The sequence below is a fragment of the Harpia harpyja genome, chromosome 16 (assembly GCF_026419915.1).
Source record: "Harpia harpyja isolate bHarHar1 chromosome 16, bHarHar1 primary haplotype, whole genome shotgun sequence".
NCBI classification, from domain to species: Eukaryota; Metazoa; Chordata; class Aves; order Accipitriformes; family Accipitridae; genus Harpia; species Harpia harpyja.
The window spans coordinates 519319-543997 of record NC_068955.1 but is presented as its reverse complement, the minus strand read 5'-3'; the positions used below and the strand labels follow the sequence as shown (position 1 = coordinate 543997).

Here is a 24679-nt window from a genome sequence, read left to right as displayed (position 1 = left end):
GGCTGAGTTACATGCAACACACTGTACTTTTTGCTATTAATGACTCTTTAGTAAGCACCACTACTACTCTACATATTCCAGAACCCTCTGAGTCAGGCATCACAGCAATTTTCTTGATACGAAGTGTTCACTGGGTTAAAGGTAGCCACTGAAATGCCTTAAAATTTAAAAGCTGACTTTTCTATTTGAAAATTTCCATGTGCTGAGAAAAGAGGCAGATGAGAATAACTAATCCACATTTAAGGACACAAGCTAAAGGATTAGTTTCTTTACTTGGAAAGTAGTTTAGCTCCCTGACTCCCTACTGCAAATAACAGAAATATTTATGATGATCCAGTGCAAGACCATAAATGCAAGAGTGCTTAGTTTCCACAGATCTGGCACCCCTGTACCTCTCATAGGATTGTTGCTTCCTCAATTCCGTAACAGCTGTCACCAGCAAAAACATTATTTACCCTTATAATACCTGCAGGGCAGGGTGTTATTTTATCTCCCTACTGGGATTTGCACCTCAGACGGTTTTGGCACAAGGCAAGCCTGGTAGAACTAAAAATGGAACCAAGATCCAAGGCCCTGTCCATCTTTCTTCTCCTTCTGAGATGCAGCACATATCCCCGTCAGCCTGGGAACCGTGACACTAATGCATGTTATAGATATATGTCCAAATAGATTCCACAAACTGAACTCTTTGTGAGAAGCAGGGGAAAAAGGAAGGAAGAGAAAGACATGATCTTTAAGGACCCTTCCAACTCAAACCATTCTATGACAGACAGACACAGTGCTGTGCAAAGTACAGTTAATCCAGACTCCAGATCTTTCGACCAAGTAACACCATGCCTTTGCTAGTTGCTCCTACTATTTAAACGTTGGGCTTTAAAAGTGAGCATGCTGAGCTGAAAGAAGGCACTGGAGTAGTGCAGCACCAGGAGTTACACACCAGTTCAAACTGTGTTAGTTCTTGAGACTACAAAAAGCCATGTTTTCCTTAAATGAGGGTAGTGGAATTCCAAGGTGAGGTCAAAAGCCTGGCAAAGTCAGCAGCTTAGGCTAGTATGCGATGCTGTCAGCATGATGCTGACAAAAGTAGTCCTTGCAGTCAGAGACAGTTCTGGACCCACTTTTTTTGCTGCTGTTCTTTCTTCACCATCTTCACATCCTAAGCAATATCTAGGAATACTGCCATCAGATGTGGACCTCAGAGAGGAATTGTTGTCTTCAACCATGCTGAAGTTAGGCCTTTCAGATAGAGATATTATTCAATTTCTTTTGTTTCATTAGAAGAGCCTTAAAAAGCAGACATTTTTCACCAGCAGTACTGAGTTACTATACACGCGGTTTTAGCAGAAAACGGCATGATCTGCAGCCACACATATCTAAACTACAACAGAAATTACCTAACCTCTGATACACTCACATGAGGGAAATCCTGTGGGCTTGGATCATTCAAGAAATAAGGTTGCTTTACAGTTACAAAACCAACACATGTCTAGAATGGGCTCTAAACTGGTAAGATACAGTCTGAAAAATCAACTGCTAATTGTTTTTACAATTTGCATTTTATATTAAAAAACCTCCCAAAGACCTCAGGAGGCAGAGCTCAGCCTGGAAAGGATTTTTATGGTTACACTGTAAACCCACAGAAAGCAGGGATCTAGAACGGAAACAGTTCATTACAGCTAAAGTACTGATCCTGGGTTCTGCCTGAAACGGCTGGGATTATTTCTCTAGTTAAGCAAATTCCTGTTACTGAAACCCACTCCGACATTTAAAGAAACTTGGAGAAGATGCTGAGTAGTCACTCTTCTTCCCAGATAACGAGATCGGAACCGCATTAATTGATGAATTTCTAAGTGAACACTTGAAATTTGGGTAAACAAATTCAAAATATCAAGGCCATATTTATATTCTGGGGTAATAATTAAATATTTAATATCTTGTGGTTCCAGTATTCTAGGTTTTTCTATGCATCAAAATATTTAGTCATGTAAAAACCATCTGTAGCAGCTGGAAGCCATTCATTTGGCCTGCTAAGATTCATTAGTTTAAAAATACATAAATAAAGTGTTCATTTTTTTTCCAAAAAGCCAACACTGCTGCTTTCAGCTCTGTTAGGGTGCTTGGTGAATAATGCTTATGCAGTATTCTCAGCAGGAGGTATCAGATGCCACAGTTTCACAAATGCATACAAATATCTGTTAACTAAAACAAGTCTTGTATTTAGGTTAGTGCTCTTCTGTACTAACTCAAGTCACTGTTCACAGCAATATGAAAACCAGCTTGCAAATAGTTCAATCCCTATTTTTATTCTTTCTCCTATGCTCCCAAATCCCCAGTGCCGAAATCGCCTTTTAAAAATTACTAATGAAATTTCTCTTCAGAACTGGTATTCAGATACCTGTGTTAAAGCATTACAAAACATAAGCCTCCATGCATGCCTTTTCTCTCCAAGAAGTTCCTGCATAATCTTCATATAGCTTTTTAAAAATCAAGTAAACAAGAAGCACAGCTGAGATTGTAAAAAAGAGTTGAATTTGGCTTAGTATCCATCGGGATCACTTTTCTGGCCAACAGTTTGCAAAGGGTTATTTATTGGATAGCCATTTTTCTTTTGCTGGAAGATGCTGAGGGTTTAGCAAAGTTTCTGCAAAGTATGCAACAGTATTCAGCATTTGTTCAGCTAATGAGTTAAATCCCTGCAGCTCTCCGTTGACTTGAAGATTATGGGTGTAGGAAAAGGGAATGCTCGGAGAGGGGAACTTTCAGCAGTCACCACCAAACTGCGGTTAAAACAGACACCAATGACTCTATTCAGCTCCCAAACCTCAGACAGTTTCCATTTTCTCAATAACAAAGCATTTTTGTGGAATGAGGTAACAGCCTCCATCTGCCAGGTCTAACTCTCCACGAAGATTTCTCAAGAGCCTGGCTGAAGGAGGGCTGGCCAGCTGAGCCGGAGAGGGCTGCAAAAGGCAGGAGTCCCTTACGCCTGGGAAACAAAGGACAAAGCTGCAACAGGACAGGCATGGAGAGGAGACTCTTTGGGACTGTCACACAAATTCTCCTGGAGTTTGTATCAAAAGTAGCCTCAAGTGAGCTCCAACTGGTGCACAGCTGGAGAGTGCAAAAGTTTGAGGAAAGAGTGAGACTTTTCACTAAGGATGGACTGGGGCAGGCAGGAGGGAACAGAAGACAAACGGGTGCCACAGGTTCAGTGTTCAGCAATCCATCATAAATGTGTCACGAGTACAGAGCTCTGCGATTGAGATGTGAACACAGGTCTGTGAGCACATGTTGCGAGATGCACAGTGCCAACAGGAACACAGACACCCTGCTCTCCAGAGGACAGCACTGCTCCTGGGACCGGCTGCTCAAGCTGGGAGATACACAACATTTCAGGTGTGGAAGGGTATCTGAGCCAGAGCAGGTACAGCCTCAGAACAGAGGTTGGGAGAGTTTTTTGTTTTGTTCTTGCCTTGTTTTTGTATTTGGCAGCCTGTATCTTAGCCTCTCAATTCCAGGGATGCTGACCACCTATCCATCCTTTTGATTTCAGGCAAAGTCAGCTCAGTTCTTCTGAAAAGCAGACTGTTCATTTAGATTCAGATGAAGATTCTGTCTCCCCCCCCTCGGCTTACTCTCGCCTCCCTTTGTAAGCAGCCACTTGTTAGTCAGCTCCCTTGCAGTTCTGAGACTCTCAGCTCCAGGTTCAACACATCTCAACTGCCTGCTCTACCAAAGGATGAGCAAAAGAGAACACCACAACCCCAGGCTCACTCACGCAAGTAAAGGTAAAAACCTTGGAACAGCATGGAGAGATGAGGCCAGCTGGAAAGAGCTTTGAGGAAGAGGTGGCTACACAGCACGTAACATCAGGAAAGGATCTTCGTGGTATATGAGAGTCTTCTGATCTATTCCTTGTCCCTGCATATATAAATGTTTAAAAAGCAATGCAGGAAATTCTCTGGGACACTGCAGCAGCTGGTGCAAATGGACGACCTGTGACTCGGGCAGGTCAGAACACACAGGATCCAACTTAGCTACTACTTTGGTAAATAGTGCTGCCAAGAGCAGTTATTCACAGCATTTGGAGCCCTCATTCTGCCTGTGTGGCAGAAGACATTTTAAATTTAAATTTTAAGAATCACAATTCAGAGGGATTAGAAAACATTTCTAGAAAATCCATTCTGATTGCATTATTTTAGTCCGGTGCATCAGGTTTTCTATTTACAAGGACAACAACAAAGATTCCCAAGCAGAAACTGCCCCAAAGCCATTTTGCACAAATTTAATTGAAATTTGCAACCTCCAGATCTATGATACTACTGCAGTACAAAGGAAGAATCAATGAGGATAGAAATGTAAGTGCAGATAGTCTCATTTAACATTCACCAGAGCATCAGCTTTACACACTTCCGCTATTCTGCCACAAAACTTTGTAGCTAAAGACTCAACAAAAGCAAATACATTTAACCCTGGTGCTATTTAGTCCTAGGGAGATGCTGAAATCTGTACACTCATATATAGTCATGTGCACTAACAAGCAACAAACTCATAAAAACATGTGGAGCAACAGGAACTCAACTCACCTGCAACCCAAATTGAGCAATGTGCTAATTAGGAGAGAAATTTCACTTCCAAAGACGCCAATTCTCTAACCATTAATCTTTATTTCTGCAGATCAGGCACAGCCTCCCAGACACACGCTGATGCAAACCAAGGAGGAGCTTTTTAACATCAGAAGATAAGGGGTATACTCCCACCGCTGCTGCTAATTTCCTGAATAGCCTCATACAACTTCCTTCTCACCTCTACATCTAGTTCTCCCATCTAAAGCAAAGGCAATTTTTCAGTTGGTTTTCTAAAGGCCTTTGCGTTCCCGTAGCACTTTCCTCTGAAGTTTTGAAAACGTTAATATTGACCTCCTCACTCTCTAGTTTAATACCACATACCCAGCTGGATACCTGGAGAACGCAACTAGAAAGTGGCATACCTTCTTTCCCAGCCAGGACAAAACATTTCCCAAGCCAGTTTTCTTCCTATGAAGAATGCTGCTGTCAAATCTCAAAAAATCCATGCTGCTAATACTAGCCTCAGTGCAAGGTCAGCCAAAGAGGACTTCCATCAGAGATGAGCTCTGCTAGAGAAGGTTCCCTGGAGATTTTAAGAATAGTACAGTCAAGCCCAGATGGCAACAATGTGCAAAGCACATTTCCAGCAAACACAGTGACTGGGCAGAGGACTACGCAAACTAAAGTCCACCCTGATTTCTGCCATCTGCTAGCTAAACCCTGAAGTCTAGGCTGAGGCCTTTGGGAAAGGTCAGGATGGTCTTACAGGCTCTCAAGATACTGCTTTTGTTCTCACTATTTGCTTCTCAATTCCTTCGTTAAAAGATACTAATCTCTCTGTAAGGCAGTTATTTGGAGCCAAGAGTTTAGATATTATTGCAAAACATATGCTTAAAAGAGACTGGAAATGATGTTGGCACTGTTACAGAGGGGAGCGAAGCACAGCTTTGGGTCAAAACAAAAAAAAATAAATCTAAGCTAGTAAGCAATTCCCATGTGATAGTTTAGGAGAGCCAGCAAAATCTTCTTCTAGAAAGAAAACAATACTGTGAGAACGAAGCTAACAAGAGCTGGCTCTTGGAAAAATAAAACGGCCAGTAATGAGCCAGAGTATTGCCAACAGCACATATCCAAGGGAATCTTTCTGGGAAACCGACCCAAGTCATTACACTGGAAAGCCCTGAGGGACTAGGGAGCTTGAGGCTAAAAGCTGGCAAATTGCTTCATCAGTTAAGGTTGGTCCCAATGTTTTCTACTGCGTAAGAATAATTTGTTTTAGCCTACAGGTCTCTACAGAGCAACGGGTAAATTCAGGCTGCTTCCTCTGGGAAGGGAAATGGAGTGCTCAGCAAAGCCCTGCCCAATGGGACGTTTTTAGGTTTCCCACCATTGCCGACATCCCTTCAGCCCAACACCCAGCCCAGCGCGCTCAAGGCTGTTGGCTTTGCTTTCCTCCCTGCACACCCCTAGTGCTCCTTGGTGCTGCCAGTGCACACCAGGCACCGCCTGTCCATTACCTGGTGGGAAAATCACGCGAGCTATTTCAGCCAGCACTCCACCAGTGAGCGGTTGCCACAAAAATGTGATGACTGTGCCTCCTCAAAAGCATCTTCTGGAGACTCATTCACCCAAAATGGATGCAGTTAGAGCAATTATTCTGATGTATCTTGTTTTCCAGAGGGATAAAGAGAGCACCTTGCTCGCTCTCTCTGTTTCAGAGACATTAGTTAATACACCAGGAAATAGGTACACTGATGCGGAGTAATAAAGGCAAGGCTTTTGTTTGCAGCCTTCTCTTTCATTTCCAGTCCAGCTACTCAAAGTTACAGGAGTGTACAGAGAGCACAGAAGACAACAAATATGATCTCTAACTGTGCTTCTGTGCTGGCAGAGAAAAATCCTGCATTGGCAGGGGATGTCAAGGTGCTGTCTAATGACTTTCCTCCTCTTCCAACTTCTTTTCTGATTCATGCTGCCATCTTCCTTGCAATTGACCTAAATAACATGTTCAGGCAGCACTGGAAGTATTTCTGCCTCAAACTTCAATAGCAGCAAGATCTCCGCATCTGGAAAGGGTATTTCTCAGGAAAGTCACAGCACAGGTGGCTTAGGAGCATCTTTCCCAAGAAAGGATGAGAAGCACCCTGCCTTGTCTCATTTCACCAGTAAATAAGACTTTCTGGCTGCAGGAGAACAAAGGTTGCCCAGGAGCAAAGAAAACACATCCTACATCTGTGCCCAAGCCCCAGCAAATCTGAGCAATGTGGGCAGAGTATTCAGTTACCTCATTTCCAGGTGTGCTGTCAGCATGAGCCATGACTGGCTTGGGATGAAAGAGGAAAAACTGTTCCTAGATCTGGACTTGTCTGCATCGTTTATGGTAATTATTGCCCAGCAGCCTTTAATCCTTTAATGTCATATCACACTCTCAGCCCTCAGTTTCTCTATAACCTTTTGATCACTGCTTGCCATTCCACTACAGAAGAGGCTGGAGGACAGAGTGCAAGACCGTGCTATCCCACCAGAGCCAAAGGCATGCCAACCCAGGCCTCAGGAAGGGGAAAGCAAAGAAAGCCACTGCAAAAGGACTTTGGCAGGTCAGCCATCTTCAGACACACAGTGATTACGTATGCTAGCAACATTCAAGCACTTAAAACAGTTATAGTACCTCTCCAGCTATTCACTTCAGCACCTTTTATAACACAGTACCCAAAAGCACTGCATCACAGGAATACATGGACAATGCAGCCCCTACCACTTCACAGTGGCTTCACACACGGAAAGATTTTTGATCCTCTCCTGATCTCATTCTTTCCTTTACCATAAGTTTAGGCACTCCTGATAGCCACATAGCTATCTCACCTCCTTACAACCCCCCACAGACTACTGATCTCAGTGTTATCTTACAGCAATGGCCTTCACAGGCTGCGTACTGTGTAAATGAAAAAGTAAAAAGTCAACTGAAAATGCATCTATTGCCAACAAGGAAATGGACTGTGGGGAAATACAGGAAAGTATTCCAAAACTGCATGGACTGCCACCACACTTCCAGCTCTCAAGTGAGGAAGTGCTAGCCTGGGGTTTGCGCATTATACCTTGCAAGGCAGGCACTAGATCCTCAGCAGCCTAACAGATCCCTTTCTGATTCAAAGGATACACGTAAATACAGTTCCCCTATCACAATAGAAAGGAAGTTATACTTGATCCGTACCACCTCTTTTTCAGCTAATTGAGCTTCAAAACTAAAGCAGAAAAGATGCAAGCAAAACTCACACATCTTTGTGCTACAGCATGCCTGTTTAGTCCGCAACAGCTAGTCTGTATCTGTTATCTCTACATTTTTTATTAGCTCATGTTTACTTTGGCTGCACATCCAAGCAGTCATTTAAACAGGGTGAGAGAGGAAAATCTTGGACTCTCAACAATGGCCAAGCAGTTTAATCTGCCACTGGGGACAATGACTTGACTCCTATTGGCGTTTAGTGCTGGCAAGGTCAAGTGTAACATGTGCTGAAGGAAGCACTAGGGAAGCAGATCCACGGCCGTTCCAACAACACTGAGCATTTCCTTGAGCTATTCAGAGGTCCCTTTCCCCCTCGTGTGTAGAGAAAACAGCTCCAGCTGTCCAGTCACCTGCACTGGCTTCTCCACTCACTGGATTTATGACATTGGAGGCCGCTAACAGCTCCAGGTTAGATACAGCACATTCCTCTGGCTTACAGCTCAGACATTCAAAACTAAGTTAGGAAGCAGTTAAGATTATGTCCTTGGCATCAGCCACCAGGTTGGTGCTGGAAGATAATTTATATTCCTGAACAGAACTGGCACTGGGCAGGTTGGGCATAAACATCAACAAACTTTCGTCCAGCAATGACACCAATTGGAAGGGTCTAGAGTTAATATTTATCCATGGTGCTGATTTAAGAAATTTGTTTTGTATTTGAGAAGTTCAAAATACTTTACAGAAAAGAACTCTGCAACTTGCAAGGCTAGGACAATCTACAGTAACATATTCAGAGGCAAATAAAAAATGGTATGAGTTAACGTTAACAGTCAGATGACCACAGGCCAAATAAAGCCAAAAGGAGACTGCACTAAGAACAAGAACATAAATTTCAGGATTTTTATTCCATTGCTATTTGGATTCTGTGTTAACATATTTCTAAATAACTCTTGATTAACTTAGCCCTAATGGACATGTCTTTCTGATTCCTCCCACAGTAATATTATCCTCTTGGTAGACTCCTGTTAAGTAAGGGCAGAGTCATTTGTTAAAACTGTTCTCCATTTAGCAAATATCAACAGACACAAAGTGAGTCACTCAGCAGAGGCAATTCTGCTACGATGAAATACAGGAAGGTGGAAGCCATGTGGCATTCTTCAATTTCCCCTTTCCCTTCACAATCAGACCCTTGATATTTTCTTCAACAGGAAAACTGACACTCCTCCTCCCTGCAAACTGCTGACAATTGTGTTTTACACCTGGCAAAACCAGTGCAAAACGGAAGGAAGAAAAGAAACAAAGACCAAGGACTTTTCTCAGCAACTACATCTCCTCAGAATGCAGCATTTTTCTTCCCAACTGTAGCTAAAGACCCACCACTTCTTAATGGACAAAGTCTAGTAACTACGTACCAGCCTTCATGGGAAATGCCACCTCCTCTGTCGAATGGCTGCAGAACAGAGAACGCTGCAGCAGCTTCATGGCAGCTGCTTCACAGAGAGCAGTCAGAGCTGTCAAGTCTGGCTGTGGGACCCAAGTCCCACTGAAACCAACAAAGCACGTGCAGCTGAACCCCTTTGCTTGCAAACTCTCAGCCCTTGTACTTGAACAACCTATCCTTTAAAAGTGATCCTAAACTCTTGGTAGCAATCTGAAGATTAAATAATACTGGTAAAGTTTCTCTGCCCCCTAACAACTGGTCTTTTCCCTTTCCTAGATGCAGCTGGTTTCTACTGTTATAGCTGTCCTTTTCTTTTTTTCTTTAAACAGAGTAAACCATTTACATTTGTTCTCATGACATCACCAGGCAAAACACTGTCAAGTTCTTTCTGAATTTTTCCAGTTTGGCCATCGAAATTGCACCTATTTCAGCAGAAATGCTCAAAGTCCCCTGAGGAACGAGGTGTAGCAGCTTGCGCTCTGGTGTCAAATGCTGAGCAAAACTGCAAATGTCATTTGCACCACCTTCTTGCCAGACCAAGCTGGGTGCTCCATAGTGGGCACAGGCAATCCAAGAACAGCAGATGTCGACCAGGGATACCAAACACCAGAGGAGAAATGCTTTCCTTACTTGAGCAATTAGAAGAAATTATGAAGCTGTTTGCCAAGTTAAGAAGTTTGGCTTTTATTCAGACGAGCCAGCCAGTCACCCCCCACTTTTCTGTAAGCACCTTCATTGTCTATGGAAACTTTCTCACACGAAAGGTGAAGCAGAGACAGAAAGGTTTACACTCACATCTCTCTCCCAAGGCTACTGCTGCAATTAGGGCTCTTGAAGCATGACCTCATGCAAGCTACGGACAGTGAAAATCCTACAGACATGAACGAGGACCCCAGAGAGCCACCATGAAAATCTTGTGTATCAGTGCTGTGACTACCATAAAAGTCCTTTTCCAGGGAGAGAGGGTGGGAATCACTTGAGCACTAAAAGTAATCAGTTTATTCCATTTTCCGCTGGCATTTCAAAAAACAGCAGGCCGTGTAACAGCATCAGCTCAGCCACAGTTAGGAACACAGTAGAAAGCATCTTACCTCATAGAGCAAGCAATGGAGCAAGTGGGTCCTGGCTGTGAACAGAACCAAGTGCTTCCAAAGTTGGTGTACTGGGAATTTCAGTAACCTGCCCGCAGAGAAGTTTTTCCTGGCTCCATCAGTTAAGGGTTCACCTCTGTCTTAAAGCTGGTAGGTCCAAAACCCAGAAGAACATCACTGAGCTGATACCTCTCAAATCTATTGACCAGTGAACACTACCTATAGCCACACAGGGCTGGCACTCTACAGGAAAAAAAAAAAAGCACGTGTCATCAGGGTAACCACAATGACACGGGCCAGGAAAGAGACTCCTGCCTTTCCTCCCCATGATGATCTCGGAGAGCTGAGCCACCCAGCTGCCAGCTGTGTCCTCAGACAGCATGGCTGTTTCAGAGTCCGCTCCAAAACGAACTGCAGTGTAAACAGGAAGCAGAGCTGACAGCAGACATGCTGCAGATGGCTGCAAATCCTGCAGAGGGAATGGCAGTGACCTGCCGTCCTCCCAAACACCAAGGAGCCAGCCTGATCTTCAGCACACTAGTCACCACTCAGCTCTTCAGGTGCTATTTTGCAGGCAGGGGAGATGTGCAGATTTTTCCCCAAGAGGCACCTCAAAAACATCCAAGATGGAAAGACAGCGGTGCTCCAGAAGCTGAGACCATGGAACTGTTCACAGGGCTTCCTGCTAGGGAATTCTGGATATTTCCAAATACCACCCTGCCTTCGGTGTATCCCCACCACTCCCTATGTACAGGTTTAAGGAGTTCTTATTCCAAACCATACTTTTTGCTGTAGAGCATCCACTATAATTAGTGCCCACAACTAACTATATTTTTGTCTCCTATGCTCTGCCACCAGTATACAAAATTACAGACCTAGCTGGGTAAGAATTAAAGTAATGCTCACAACTCTGTGCCTCTAAGGAAGGAGCCGGCAAGAGATGCAAGAGAACCATACGGTCTCCATCCTAGGAAAAGGAACAAAAATGGCACAAAAGTAAGACAGGAGAAATGTCAGACTTCCCCTTTCCTGCTGCCCTGCTGATGGCCTGCCTATCAGGAAGTTAAACCACACTTTGACAAAGCAAATTAGGGAAATGTGACAGCTTCAACACCTTTGTGAACAACAGAAAAATATTACTCATGCCAAAGGCAGATACTTAAATACGAGAGACTCCTAAGGAAATGGCCAAGAAAATGCTTCTCAAAAATTAACAGTAAAGGAATATTTGACAACCACACATTCATGGCAGCTAGAAGAGCCACAGATTTCTAATGATTTTGTAGAAGAGTCAGAAAAGTAAAAGAAATCTCCCCGCACTCTTCCCTAGCTGTTCGCTAGTGGCCTGTGCTGCCACAAGGATACTGCGTTCATCAGACCTTCGGCCTGGCCTAGGGTGACTTTCCCTGTGCTCCTATAACGGGTTTTCCACTTTGGAAAGATTTCTTTGTGATTTCCAAAACTGGGAAACAGTGAACGTACTAAATTCAAATCTAAGTATAGAGACTTCAGTATCAAAGCCTGCACTGTGAAGATAAGTAACCACCATCATATGCCATCCATTTGAGCTTTGAGTCACTAGAGAATAATTCCTACTAACATGCTTCACCCAGGCTAACTATAAAGTATATCCAACATTTCCATTAATCCTCATGAAAGAGTCAAAGTGATTAATGTAAAAGCAAGTACAAAATACCAACAACACTGGAAACCAGGAAAGAAAACATTGTTACATTTTCTTACAGGTAATCTGAAACAAAACTGTGTTCAGTAAAAACACATTTTGAAAAGAAGCTGAGCTATTTTTTAATAGCAAGGTTCAAACTGTGACTTTTGAGTCTTTGTTTAACACTCACAAAAAAAAAAAAAAGCAAGGCTTTGAGCAGTCTTTCCCTGTACCTACCCTGGGATTCTCTGGAAAGATAGCGACCATTTAGGATGTGTTGAAAATTTCTCTATGCTACGTTTGAGCATTTAGTTTAAGTTTACTTCCGAGTTTTATTGGTTAAGTTTTGGAGCTTTCTTAATAAAATACCAGTTAAGCATTGCAACTATACAGTCTGGGAGAGAGAGAGAGACACGGCGGAAAGATTTGTTTTTTCTTTCAGAAAACGGTGCAAGCTCTGCTTCCCAGAACGCACCGAAGCGGAGCTCTGAGGGCGAGCCACATCCCGGGTAACGACAGACCGAGCCCAGCCGGGATGCCCGTCCCCGCAGAGCGCCGGGGACACCGGCCGCGGGGACACCGGCCGCGGGGACACCTTCCCTTCCGCCCCCCCCCCCCAGCCCGCCGCCGCCCCGCGACCGCCCCGACCCGCGGGGACCAGAGCGGGCAGCAGCGGCGCCTCCCGCCGCCGGCCCGAGCTCCCGCCGCGGTGCCCCCCACCGGCGCCGCCCGTCCCGTCCCCTCCCGACCCACCTGGTCGGTGTCCCGGTGCCGCGCCCCCGCTCGCTGCTCGCCCGGCGATGGGCAGGCTCGGCGCGGCTCGGCACTGCTCCCCGGCCCCGCCGCGCGGAGCCCGGCCCGGGGCGGGGCCGAGGGGCGGCGGGCTGGGCTGGGCCGGGCCGCCGGGCTCGGCCGTCCGGTGCCCGCCCCGTACAGGCGCTCGCCCCGAGAGCCGGGAGCGGTTACGCCGCCGCCTGTGAGTGGGACGCTCCCGGCAGCGGGGCCGCCTGTCCCCGACCCCCGCGGGAGGCTCCCCGCGTGCCCCGTGAGGCAGCGGGGCGCAGCGGAACACCCCCTCTCCGTACCCGTCCCGAGGCCGCCGGCCCGGCGCTAATCCCCTCACCTACCCGTTCGCTTCCGAGCGGCCACCCCGGAGCCCGCCCGCCCCCCCACCCCGGGCCGCGCTTCCCCGCTACTCAGCTCGGCGAGGCGCGGGGCCGTCCGCAGGACGGGGGGGAGCGGCGGTGCTGGGCGCCGGGAGAGCCGGCCGGCCGCGGGCTCGTCTGTCGCCGAAGGGGCAGCGGGGAAAGACGCCGGCTCCCGACCCGTAGGGGAGCCCCCGTCTACGGCTCCCGGCGCCGGGCACAAGGCAGCCCCGCGGAGCCTCCCCACCGCCGCAGCCCGTCGCCTGCCCTGCGGCTCCCCCTCCCGGGAGCGGCGGCTCCCGCCCGGCGCGGCTCTTCCCCCGCCCAGCCGCGGGCTCGCAACCGGCCCCACGGCTGAAACGCACGGCAGGGGGGCGGGGGGGGGGCCCAGCCGCGCCAGCTCCCGGGGCTGCGGTTCAGAGCCCGGCCTGCGCGCCGCGGGAGGGCGCGGACAAGCCCCGCCCGGGCCGGGCGGGAGCCCCCAGCGGCGGCGGGGACCCCTGGCCAGGAGCCGAGCCACCCGCAGCCGCGGGCCCGCGCCCTCCAGCCGCCCGGCGCCGCTCCCGCCCGGGCCCGACGGACGGGGCCCAGCCTCCCGAGCGGGCTCGGCCGCCGAACGGCAGCAGTCCGCGGCGGCAGAGCAGCGCCCGGGGCGCGGCCGAGGGTCCTGGCCGGACCCTCGGGGCCGTGCGCCGGCTCCCCCGGGGGAAGGTCGGCTCCGTCCGAGCCTCCCGCCCGCGCAGCACCGACGCGGCTTAACGGGGCTGCGCTCAGCCTCCCGCCGCGGCTCTGAAGGGGCGAAGGGGGTGGCGGGGCCCAGCCGGGCAGGAACCGCGCACCGGACCGCGCCGTCGCCGGGGAGACGGCGCCACCGCCCGGCGAGCCGCGTGCCCGACCTCTGACCCCCCGAAGCCCCGCCCCTTCCGGCCTGTGCACGGCGCCCGGCGTTTCACAGCGCGGGGGCTGCAGCGGCGGCACCGGCACCGGGGGCACCGGGCGAGGGGCTGCGCGGGGCGGGGCCGGGCCGGGCCGGGCCAGAGCGGGGCCGAGGCCGGGGCCGAGCAGGGGCACCGCGGGGCCGGAGGGCTGAGGCTTGTGGCCCGTGTCAGGCGAGCGGGACCGCCGCCATGTCGGCCGCCTTCAGGAAAGCCGCCAAGTCGGGGCAGCGCCCGCACCGCGAGCGGGCACAGGTCAGTGCACTGGGCCGGGCCGCCGTCCCCCTCGGCCGGGCCGGGCCTGGCCCCGCCGCCGGTGGCCGGTGGCGGCGGCCGCCCACGCCGTTCCCTGCCTTTCCTCCTAGCCCGCCTGCCGGAAGAAGCTGGGCCTGCTGGAGAAGAAGAAGGACTACCGGCTCCGCGCCGAGTGAGTGGGGCCGCGGCGAGGGGAGGGCGGCCTCGGGGACGGGGGCAAGGCAGGCGGGCGGGGGCGGCCGGCGGCGCTCGCGGGTGCCACCGGGCTCTGGAGCGTTGGCCTCCGGCCGGGCTGGTCCCTGCACCGCGGTGGCAGAGACGATGGGAAGAGCCAGCACGCTCGGCTGCACGGGAACCGGTGTACCTGCTCCCAGGTAGCAGGCGCGTCCGTGGAAGCGAGGGCGACGTGCACGGACAGTTAAGTATCCCTGTGGTAGAGTCGGAGAGAGAGGGAACGTGGAGGGCGAAGGCCCCACAAAATCGTTCTTACTGTGATTAATACAAAACCCGTAAGCGTTATCTTCCATCTTTAATGGCTGATTCTGTGAAGATCTGGGAGTCCTAAGCAGCTCGGTAAGCTTTGCAGAATGGGTGAACGTGTTGCCGTTACTCCTCTAACACTTACTGTTGGACGCTGTTCCTCTTTCCAGCTTTGCTAAGGAATAAACTGTAAAGCTAAAGTCACTAGTTGGTGTCCAGCTCTGTATGTGGAGCCTGGTCTGCTCCTCAAAGCTCTGAGCATCACTTTGAAGGACTCAGCATCTCATCAGGGAGTGTGAACGTGGAGAAACTGCTGAACAACTTCTGTATGGGTTTGTTTTGGTTTTTTTTTTCCCCCCTAGTGACTATCACAAGAAACAGAATGCCCTCAGAGCACTTCAAAAGAAAGCTCTGGACAAGAATCCTGATGAGTTCTACTTTAAAATGATACGTGCAGAGCTCCAGGTGAGAATCTAAATTGCCTTCAAGCAGGGTTACACTCTGTTGCTCTAAGTAACATCATTTGTTTTTCTACCTTGTTTTGGTTTTAATTTATGAATTAGTAAATAAATTAGCAGACTTGGCTTGGTGCCTTTGGAAAGCTTTGAAGAAATTGAGGGGCAAAGGACAAAAAAGGTTCTTTTGCTTTGATTATTAGGACCCATAGTACACTATAGCTGGAATGGTATCTGTCTGTAAGTGCTATGTTCCATCTGGTTTTAGGATGGAGTTCATACAATAAAGCAGCCAAAGGATGAAGTGACCCCCGAACAGGTGAAACTGATGAGGACACAGGATATTAAATATGTGGAAATGAAAAGAGTGGCAGAAGCCAAGGTAATACTTCTCTTTTTCAGTGTTTTCCAGTTTGCTCAGAATTGTTCTTTTTATTGTGTTTTTTTGTTGGTTTTGGCTATTATGTTTATTTTTAGTGAAATCTGATTTGTGCAATAGTGGAAATGATAGATGGGAATGTCAGTGGAGCTCTGTATATAGAACCTAAAGGTATACTGAATAATAAAAACTGTACTGTGCATTATTATAAAACATGGCAATTTCTTATGTAAATTTCAGACATTAAACATGTACTCTTGCTTCTCATATTCATAAAGAATTGAGGATTATTGTTACTGAAGTGGGTTGTTTGAATTCAGTAGGCAGGCAATCGACAGAAATATGACCCACTTCTGAAAATGTTTTATGCTCTGATGTTGATCCACACACCGTCACTGCAGATAAAAAATTAAAGTCAGCTTTGAATTTTCATCCACGCTTTTGCTAGTGATTTCATGGTAATCATTCCTACTTTGTCTGCCATACAGATAACTTACTGTTCTGAAAATTGATTTGTACGTGTTTGGCTGGGTAATACAGGAAATTACTGTTAACCTCTACGCAAAAAGGTTATGAAGACATGACATAAATATAGACTAGATGTATTTTCAAAGATTAAAAAAAAAAAGGAAGAGTTCAGATGCTTGAGAAACAAACAGGAGTTTACTTCAGGGAGACATTACTGATGTAATGTTTGCCAAAACAGATTTAACTTTTCTTTCCTGCAGAAAATCGAGAGGCTGAAGTCGGAGCTCCATCTGCTGGATGCTGAGGGGAAGAAACCCAACAAGCACGTGTTCTTTTTCGATACCAAAAAAGAAGGTAAGCTTTAAATAGGTTTTATCAGAAAACTTGTTCTGTGATGTTTTATTGTAGGCTGTTTAAAATAGTATGGTGCTTTCTTTATGCTGTTATCGTTAAAAAAAGGTGGTTTTTTTCAGGAATAATAATTCAGATGCTCTAGAAATCTCTTTTGATTACTAGATAAGACCTCAGTTCTGCAGGAGCTATGTTGCTGGGGCTTCCATCGCTGACTGTACTTAAGCTACATGTTTGGAAGGTTTGCTGAGCATTAGTCCAAGAAATCCATATAAGTTTATTCCCGAATTTCTTTTTATTTGTAGTTCAGGAGTTTGATATTGCGACTCATCTGGATACCGTTCCAGAGCTTGTAGACAGAGTGTACAACCGACCGACCATTGCAACGTTGCAGAAGGAGACGCTGAAAGGAGCTACTGATCCTGCCCGCTTAAAGGTAGTTTGTCCTGCCACTATTTGTATTATAGTTTTCTTAACGTTTTACATCTTTCATATAATAAGCACTAAAGAGGATTCGTTGGACCATTGTGGAGGAGAACAAAGTTGTTTTGTTGTCTTAGAATTTTTATTGGTGACACAAGGCTGTAGTGGGTGTCACTTAATCATCAAGTGCCTGGAGCCTATAGTCAAATCTTCTCCTGGATCAACATGGAGAACTTGTTCTGTTGTATCCCAGTCCACTGTGGATTATAAATCAAGAGTTGTGACATATGGGCCAGAAGGGAATGCTGTAGATAGGATTAGGCAGTTTCCTTGGCAAAATTGATATATTTCTTCTCCATTACGTGACATACATCTATGGGACTATCTTTTCAGTAGATTGCTGCAGTTTTAAGTGTGATTTTTGCAGCATCCACTGTTAAGTCTCCCTTCACACCTCCCCCAAAACCCTTGCATACCTGAATAGCGATGTGAAGAAGCTTATTCCAACATAGATATTTGTGGTGTTGGGTTTCTGATCTTCTGAAGTTGCTTGAGATTCAGGATTTGTCATCCCTTTTTTCTTCTTAAAGGCATTTAAGCTATAGTCTCATTTCCTGGCTTTCCAAATTTAAAGTGTTTCATGATCCTTCAGGATGAATTGCTTACGCAATCAACTTTGATTCTGATGTTTTAATATCACAGCACTTCTGTCCTAGAGGTAGCTACATGTGGCTTTAACACTGTAAACAGCGCTTAATTAGTTTAGATATATTGGGCAGTCCTATAAGCTTGAGTTGGTATGTGTAAGGTAAAACCAAAGTTGTCTAAAATTGCCGATTGGTAAATTTGTAACCTGTTGTTTTCTGAATCAGATGTCAGATAACAAACACCCTGTGGTCCCTTTCTTCTTGCCAGCTTTCTCAGTTTGGCTTGTCAGTAAAGCAGTTGGACAAGTTGTAGACTGACAAGTTTTCTCCTCTAAATCTCTGAGTCATATTTTAAGCCTGTTGGGATCTGTTCTCCTTAATTTAATTACTTAAATCACACCTGCAGTAATACCATTTTTGTGGTGGGAAAGCCATCCATGCTTAGTAAGTAAACGTGACCAAACAAGTTGCATTTTGGGAGGCCTCTGTGCAATTTCTAAGCACTTCAGGAATTGGTCTCTGGCCTCTTTTTTTTTTTTTTTTTTTTCCTTCTGCCCCCCAGATAAATTGGGTTTTTGTTAGGGAGTTAAATGTTATCTTGCACTCAACATTGAAATTAAGAGGATTTGGAAAAATTAAATTCCAGCCACGTACTGAACAAGGTTACACAGCATCTAAACTAGGTTAGAAGAGGTTTGGTTTTTTATGTTTGGATTTAGGAGATTAAAACAAGCACAAAGAATTAAGTCCTAACTAGAAAACCTCTAGTATGAGAATCAAGATGTTAAAACAGTTCTCTGGAATCTAGCCAGAGAATTGAAGCAGCATTCTTTAGTATGATTATGATTTTAAAATGTAAAAAACGTTTGTGAGGTCCAAGTGCCTCAGAATAGGTCAGTTGTAGGCCATAGTGTCTTGTTCCTCTCCCTGTCTTAAAAAACCTTTTTTTTTTTTTTTTCCCCTCCAGAAATTAGCCCAGCAAAGGAAGAATCAATATGACCTCCTGAAGCAGCGCATTGAAAGAGAAAAGGCCATGTTTGTTATTGCACAGAAAATCCAGACACGTAAAGATCTTTTGGTGAGGGGTTTAGTTCTGGTTCTTTGAATCTGTTCTGTTAAGGTCATTAGGTCTAGTTTTGTATGTATGCATTTCTTCACTCTGATTTTATACTGACACTTCCCAATAACTCCTAAATATAAGTAATCCTCTTTTAGTATGGAAAAAGCAAGGAGATGAAGCATTCCAGTTGTGCCATGGCTAGTAAATCATATCTGCTAGTCCAACTCTTACCACGTCAGCAAGGACAAAGACTCAACTTTGAAGCGGTGCTCACAAGTCTTCTCTAAAATACTGTTGCCAGCTTTCAAGTACTGAATTAATACTTTCAAGTAGCAGAGACAAGGAACCGTTTCTGTAGGTTACAAGATCTTAATTTTTTGATCATTGGGATTTTTATTTGTCTCAGTGGGACTCACCATTCACTGGTGCTTGTGAACAAAACAGATTGTACCTGACAACCTAAAGGTGGGAAGAGCAGACAGAAATATAATTCCCACCTAAACAGTGGAAAGTGACCATTTTTCACTAATGCTTATCAGTCCTAGCCCGGGACTTTCTTATTTATATGAGGGTGGGTTTGGGTTGTTTTTTTTTTCTTCTTAGATGCCAGCAACTATTTCTTTCTTGTTCTTTTTTCTAGGACAAAACTCATAAAGTAAAGGTGAAGAAAGAGACAACAAATGGTCCAGCTATTTACAAATTCAAATTTCAGCGGAAACGTTAGCTGTTCCATTAAGTAATTGTTACCATCCTTGCTTAGAAAGAAAGAGGGTTGTCCTTATGAAGGAGGAGTGATACACCATATCAGTTTGTTTTTTACTGCAGCCTAGCACTTTGTTAAAACAAATTACTGTGGGCCTGTGGTAGCCATAAATATATTGTATCTAATTAATTGATTAATAAATCAGAGAGTTTGTTCTCTTGGTATTTACAGTGGGAAGCCACAAGAGGTGCCTGAATGTCCTAGTAATACGCACCATAAACAATCCTTGAAAAGTCAAGGTCAAAATCCAGCGGCTGGGCGATGAGTTGCACACAGCACATGGACAGACAAGGTGCTCTGGGATTGTTAGTTCAGCTCTGTGACTGGTGACCGTGACACATCCAAAACTGTAAGAGATTTCAAGTCAGCTTTTTTAGGTATCTTTTCAAGCAGGTTAAAGTTGAATTATTATCTTTCTAATCACTCCCCCCCCCCAATACCTCTTTAATTTTCCCATTCTGCTTTATCTGCACAAAGTATTTCACTTCAGTTTCACTTCAAAACATAAGAGGTGAAAGGCATTGCTAAGGGCGCATTGCTAAATTGAGGCACCATATTAGCCAAAGACTATCCTGTCTTCTCCTGTACAATGGGGTAGTGCCCATGCTGTGCCGAATTTCCAGTGTTGCCTCCCAGGTTCCAACAGAGGTGATACTGAAGTTCACATATAGGGAGAAACAATCCAGAAGCCAACTGCGGGACAAAAGCTTGTCCTCTTTGTTTAGACTGTGCTGGTTGCGATGTTGGTAGTTGGAAGGGGGAACAATGAAGACACATCCTTCAGTGTCCTGGAGCCGTTCGGGCAAGTTAAGAGAGCCTGGGCGTAAACATTCCTTTTCTTATCTCTCCCACTTGTACTATGTCTGCCAACAAGCAGCACATGCCCATGCAAGATGGGGGGGGGGGGGAATACTCTTCTCAAGCTCTTCCCACTTACTTTGGGAGTTTTCCTGGCTTCTCTTGGATGAAACATGACTTTTTTACATGCTCAAATGCAGCTTCAGCCATTGTTTCTGCCATTGCAGAGATTCCCAGCTTGGCAACAGTTGTGGGGTGAATTTTTTTCTGGGAAGCATTAAGGGAGGCAGCACGGTTTGCTCTTAAAAGCAGTTGAGATGCTCTCACGTGGAAGGTGCAGTTTGGCCGTTTCAGCATTCAGGGCACGCCGTGAACCACCTGCCGCCGGGTACCCGGGAGTGGAAATGAAACGCGCCGCCCGGGAGGGCGTTTCTCCTTCTTCCTCACCGGAGAACACCGGCACGACGGAAAGTTGCACCGCTTTTTTTCCCCATGAAAGCGACTTCCCTGCCGCCGGCCGAAGCGGCGAGAAGCGGCGGTGAGCGCCCCGGTCCTCCGGGGAGGCCGCTGGCCGGGCCCGGCCGGCAGGGGGCAGCAGCGCCCCGCGGCGGGGCGGGGGCCGGGGCGGGCGGGAGGGGGCCGGGGCCGGGCTGCCGCGCCCTCCGCCCGGTTTCTGTCAGCCCGGCGCCCGGTTTCCGTCAGCCCGGCGGGGCCGTTGCCGCCTTCGCGCCCTGCTCCGCCGGGGAAAGGGTTTCGGCGGCCGGGCGGTAACGAGAGCGTTGGCCGCGTCTCGGTTTGTCGCGGTCTTCGAGGCCCCGGCGCCCGCGCCAGGAGAGCAGGCGGCGTTTCCTCCGCCGTTGTTTCGAACTTAGCCTGGAGATGCGATAAGCGTAACTCGCTGGCTCGGAAAGCTTAAGTTCGCAAAACTCAGAGAAATACGAAAAGCGAGAGGCATGAAAAGCAAGCTAGATCTTAAGCAAACTGTCAAGTTCACCTGCGTTTTGGGGGGTCCTTTTGATTGTTTTTAAAACGTACATCGAGGTCCCCACTACACTGGCTGGGTGTCCTTGCAGCAAAATCTCCTTTAGATTGAGATTTAAATGGATAAATATTTGATCGTTATCCCTGATTAATTTTACCTGCATCCAGAGAGTTACTGGAAGGGATGGGAAAGAAAAACAGCAATTCCACTGGAAGACCCTGAAGGAATTACTGTCTGGCAGGAGCTGAAAAGTAACAACCTGACCAAGAACAGCTAATTAATTAGCCTGATGCTCGAAATGCCTGGTGCGCCTCTGATCCCATTGGTAGATCAAGTGTCGCAATGGGCACAAATGACCTAATCCCTGGAAGAGAGCCATCTCTTCCCAGTAAAGGAGCAAGATATTATGGGATGCAGTGGGTGGCTGCAAGGCTTTGAGCGGTCAGTGCTCTCACCAAGGAAAATTATAGGTTGAGTGCCATACCGCTTATTCTTCTGGTGGCAGTTCTCATCTGTCCACTGGCATGCCAGAGCTGCAAGCTTTCAGTGAAGACACGACAGTTTCATGTTTGCTGCACAGGATACGAGGAGCAAAAGCAGTGCCTGTTCTGAGTTGTTACTTTTGCCTGGGAAACCATGAAGGTCTTTCTTAACAAAAGGAAACCGGAGCACCGCTATGTCCATGGTGTTACATCAAGCAGAGTTCTTGCTGGACCCTGACCACGAATCCAGTCGGCCGTGGAGTGGTTTATCATCTTGTGGCCACAACAGACTGAAAGGAGGTGCCAGCTCTCGTGCACAAACACGTTTCACCTCCTCCTGCCTGCAACAATCAAGGATTTGGTGGGTGCTGATCATTGAACTGCCACCTTAGCAGACAGGGCTGACTCACACCTACTGCCCTGCAGAGCTCCCAACGGCTACCAGCAGAAAACCTGCACCATCTCAAAGAGCAAAACCAAACAAAGTTCTTTTATCTATCTATCATCTGACCAACATCATTGTTGCGTTTCACAGTATTACTGTGGCTCAATGTCCAGAGAACCATTCAGGCAGTTAATGCTGAAAATGCCATCATAGGTTAAATACTATCTTTTGGTGCCAAGACCCAGCTCCCTACAGTGCAGACGAATGGGAAATGGGCTGCCTGCTGGAAGGGAGAATCATTTTGATTTTCCTTGGCAGACAAGCCTGTGCATTTTTGAAAGTGTGGGGAGCAAAAATGGTGCCCAGGTTCTGTTTGGCCATTTCTCAGAAAGATGCCCAGTCCCATTTCACATCTTGAAATAAACTGGACAGGAGCTATCTGAAAACAGCTTCCCACATCCAACATCACACTCCAAAACAATTGATGATTTGTGGCAATAAACAGGGACAAGGAGGGGTTTATGGAGAGCATTGGATTCTCCCCTCAGCTTCACAATTAACCTTTAATAGAGAAGCTGGGTGCTTATTCATATGGCAGCTATCTGCGTGCATTTGCACAAATCCTTGTTAATGCTAATTCCACATTTAAAAAAAAAAAAAAAAAAAAGGCAAAATTTGTGGGTGCAATCACAGAATGACTTCAGGCTGCCAGAGGAAAAAAGCCAATATATCAGGGAGGCAATACTGGAAGTATCTTACAGGACTGTCACGTGAGAATTTATCTGGAACACCACATGCAGGTCACCAAGATTCAAGAAAGATTAGTTGACAATGGAACAGATGAAAGAGCCTCTAAGCTGCAGAAGAGAGTTGAAAGTCTTACAAACAGGACTAGGTCTTGGCTCCTTCAGCCTAGCAAGATAAAGGCTGTACAACTGCCTTAAAAAGATTACAGACAGCAATGGCATGAACAAACTTATGGCAGAGAAAAGCACTGGCAGAGACACAACTGTGTATGAACTGCCCAGGAACAAATTTGGGCTGGAAACGATGTTTGCCAGGAGGTTCTGGAAAAGCCTCTATCTCTAAGAGGTACTTAAGAAAGAACATTGTTTGTGTCTAGGGTTATAGGATACAGCTGTAAAGGGTTCTGGTGCAGGGCGGTGTCCCTGTGGGTCAGTCACTGGACCCAACAGTTCCCCCCAGGGCACATCACAAGGGGCCAAACCCTTCCCTTCAGTTCATCTGTCAGACCTTGCTCTTGGTTTGGCTCCCAAAGCCCTCAGCTTAGTTTTCTCATCCTAAAGCACTGAAATGTTTCTTGCACGGGTCTGGGAAGAATCAATACCTTGTAACCGAACAAAACACCCAGCCCATTCGACCGCAGTGTGAGATTTGAAGCGAGACATTGGTGGGATCTATCTGCCATCCTCTAGCTGGGCCCTTGTGTGGAAGGTCAGAGAGAAACAGCCCACAGCTATTTTCTGCTTGTGGTAATTATAGTATCAAAGGCTGAACCAACAGGTTCTTTAGCAAGGAGATTCCCTGCAGCTTGCAAGATACAGCTATCAAAATACCCCACAGATTCACAGCTCAGGTTTCAGGTGACTCAGAATAATATTGTGCCATATAATAATTTCATGTAATTCCTTGTTCAAGCTGAAGAACTCAATTGATAATGACTGTCTATAAAAGTTAATAGTAAGCTACATTAAAACGCTCGCAGGATTATCTCTAGGCAACTGCAACAATATATTACTAGCAGGAGAACCATCACCAGCTTCACGGGTGGTTTCCTGTAGGCCCCATTTTCCAAACCTGAACCAGACTGGAGACCAGCACAGTGGGATCTCTCGCCCTGTCCCTGGGGCACGGCAACAGAAGCCGGCATGCCGCAGGAGGCACCGGAGCCCCCCATGGGCAGCAACTGCAGGTCTGCACCAGCAGCAATGTGCTGCAGCAGCCAGAGGGACATTCGGAAACCCCAGAGCCCTCCCCACTGTTTCTTTCAGCAGAGCAGAGCAGGGAGGCTTTGATCCCACCCATCCCACCACCTGTGCCTGTAGGTGCTGTACCGCGTGTTATGAGTCCACTCACCGTGAGCCCAGCAGTGAGACAGCCCAGAGTCCCAGCAGCTCCCACTCGCCGTCCAGATGCTGCTGTCCCGGGGTCACCAGCAGGATGGTGGTCTGGGCGTGGGATCGCATGTGTCTCCAGCTGGCAGGACCGGCTGCCCTGGCTCTGACTGTCATTAAGACCCTGCTGTCCCTACAGCGAGGTTCAGCTAAGGTGACTTGCCCAAGGGCACCAAGGAGAAAAGGGTGGTGGAGTTCCTTTGCTCAAGCCCGAGCAGCTTCACAGCAGGGAGTTGAAAGACCAGGATGTAAATCAGGAATGACTAATTGCTGCTCAACATGGTCGCCCTAAACCTGTCTTTTCCACGGGCTCCTTGGCCACCCCGACCTTTCCCCACCTGGCTGGGAGCAGCACAAGGGCTGCTAACAACCAGGAACAGCCTGGGCACAGGGTATCGCCCCCATTCCTGCTGCTGCACAGTTGGACGCAGCCCCCCATTTCCCTCCAAACAGAATGTTCCTGCCCAAATTCCATTACAGAGGGTTTCAAATAAATAAATACCTGCTGCTACCGCTGTTGGGAGAAGACAGGCATCAGAGCAGATCC

The 24679-nt window shown here is 47.2% G+C and overlaps 2 protein-coding genes across 4 annotated transcripts in view; one reads left to right on the top strand and one right to left on the bottom strand.

Moving 5' to 3' along the window:
- FHL3 (four and a half LIM domains 3) overlaps positions 1-13319 on the bottom strand; it is a 31549-nt gene extending 18230 nt beyond the window's left edge. Inside the window, exon 1 of one of the 3 annotated variants that reach the window (XM_052810780.1) lies at positions 13191-13319. The gene's annotated coding sequence lies outside the window, so the exon portion shown is untranslated. Of the gene's footprint in view, positions 1-12742; positions 12888-13190 lie in introns of those variants that run through there. The other 2 variants (XM_052810781.1, XM_052810779.1) reach the window with 2 other exon arrangements.
- An 863-nt stretch (positions 13320-14182) lies between these two features.
- Positions 14183-19520, top strand: UTP11 (UTP11 small subunit processome component). The gene is made up of 8 exons (XM_052811705.1): positions 14183-14324; positions 14435-14496; positions 15167-15269; positions 15528-15641; positions 16367-16460; positions 16763-16893; positions 18495-18605; positions 19228-19520. The coding sequence occupies exons 1-8, from the start codon at positions 14262-14264 to the stop codon at positions 19309-19311; spliced, it is 762 nt and encodes a 253-aa protein (XP_052667665.1). The 5' UTR covers positions 14183-14261; the 3' UTR covers positions 19312-19520.
- The last annotated feature ends 5159 nt before the right edge of the window (positions 19521-24679 follow it).

What these genes read in the sequence shown, in the direction of transcription:
- UTP11 (XM_052811705.1), top strand. Translation starts at nt 14,262, where the DNA reads ATGTCGGCCGCCTTCAGGAAAGCCGCCAAGTCGGGGCAGCGCCCGCAC. An exon ending in TGATACGTGCAGAGCTCCAG is followed by an intron (nt 15,270 to 15,527) that starts GTGAGAATCTAA and finishes ATCTGGTTTTAG; the next exon opens with GATGGAGTTCATACAATAAA. An exon ending in TTTCGATACCAAAAAAGAAG is followed by an intron (nt 16,461 to 16,762) that starts GTAAGCTTTAAA and finishes TTTTATTTGTAG; the next exon opens with TTCAGGAGTTTGATATTGCG.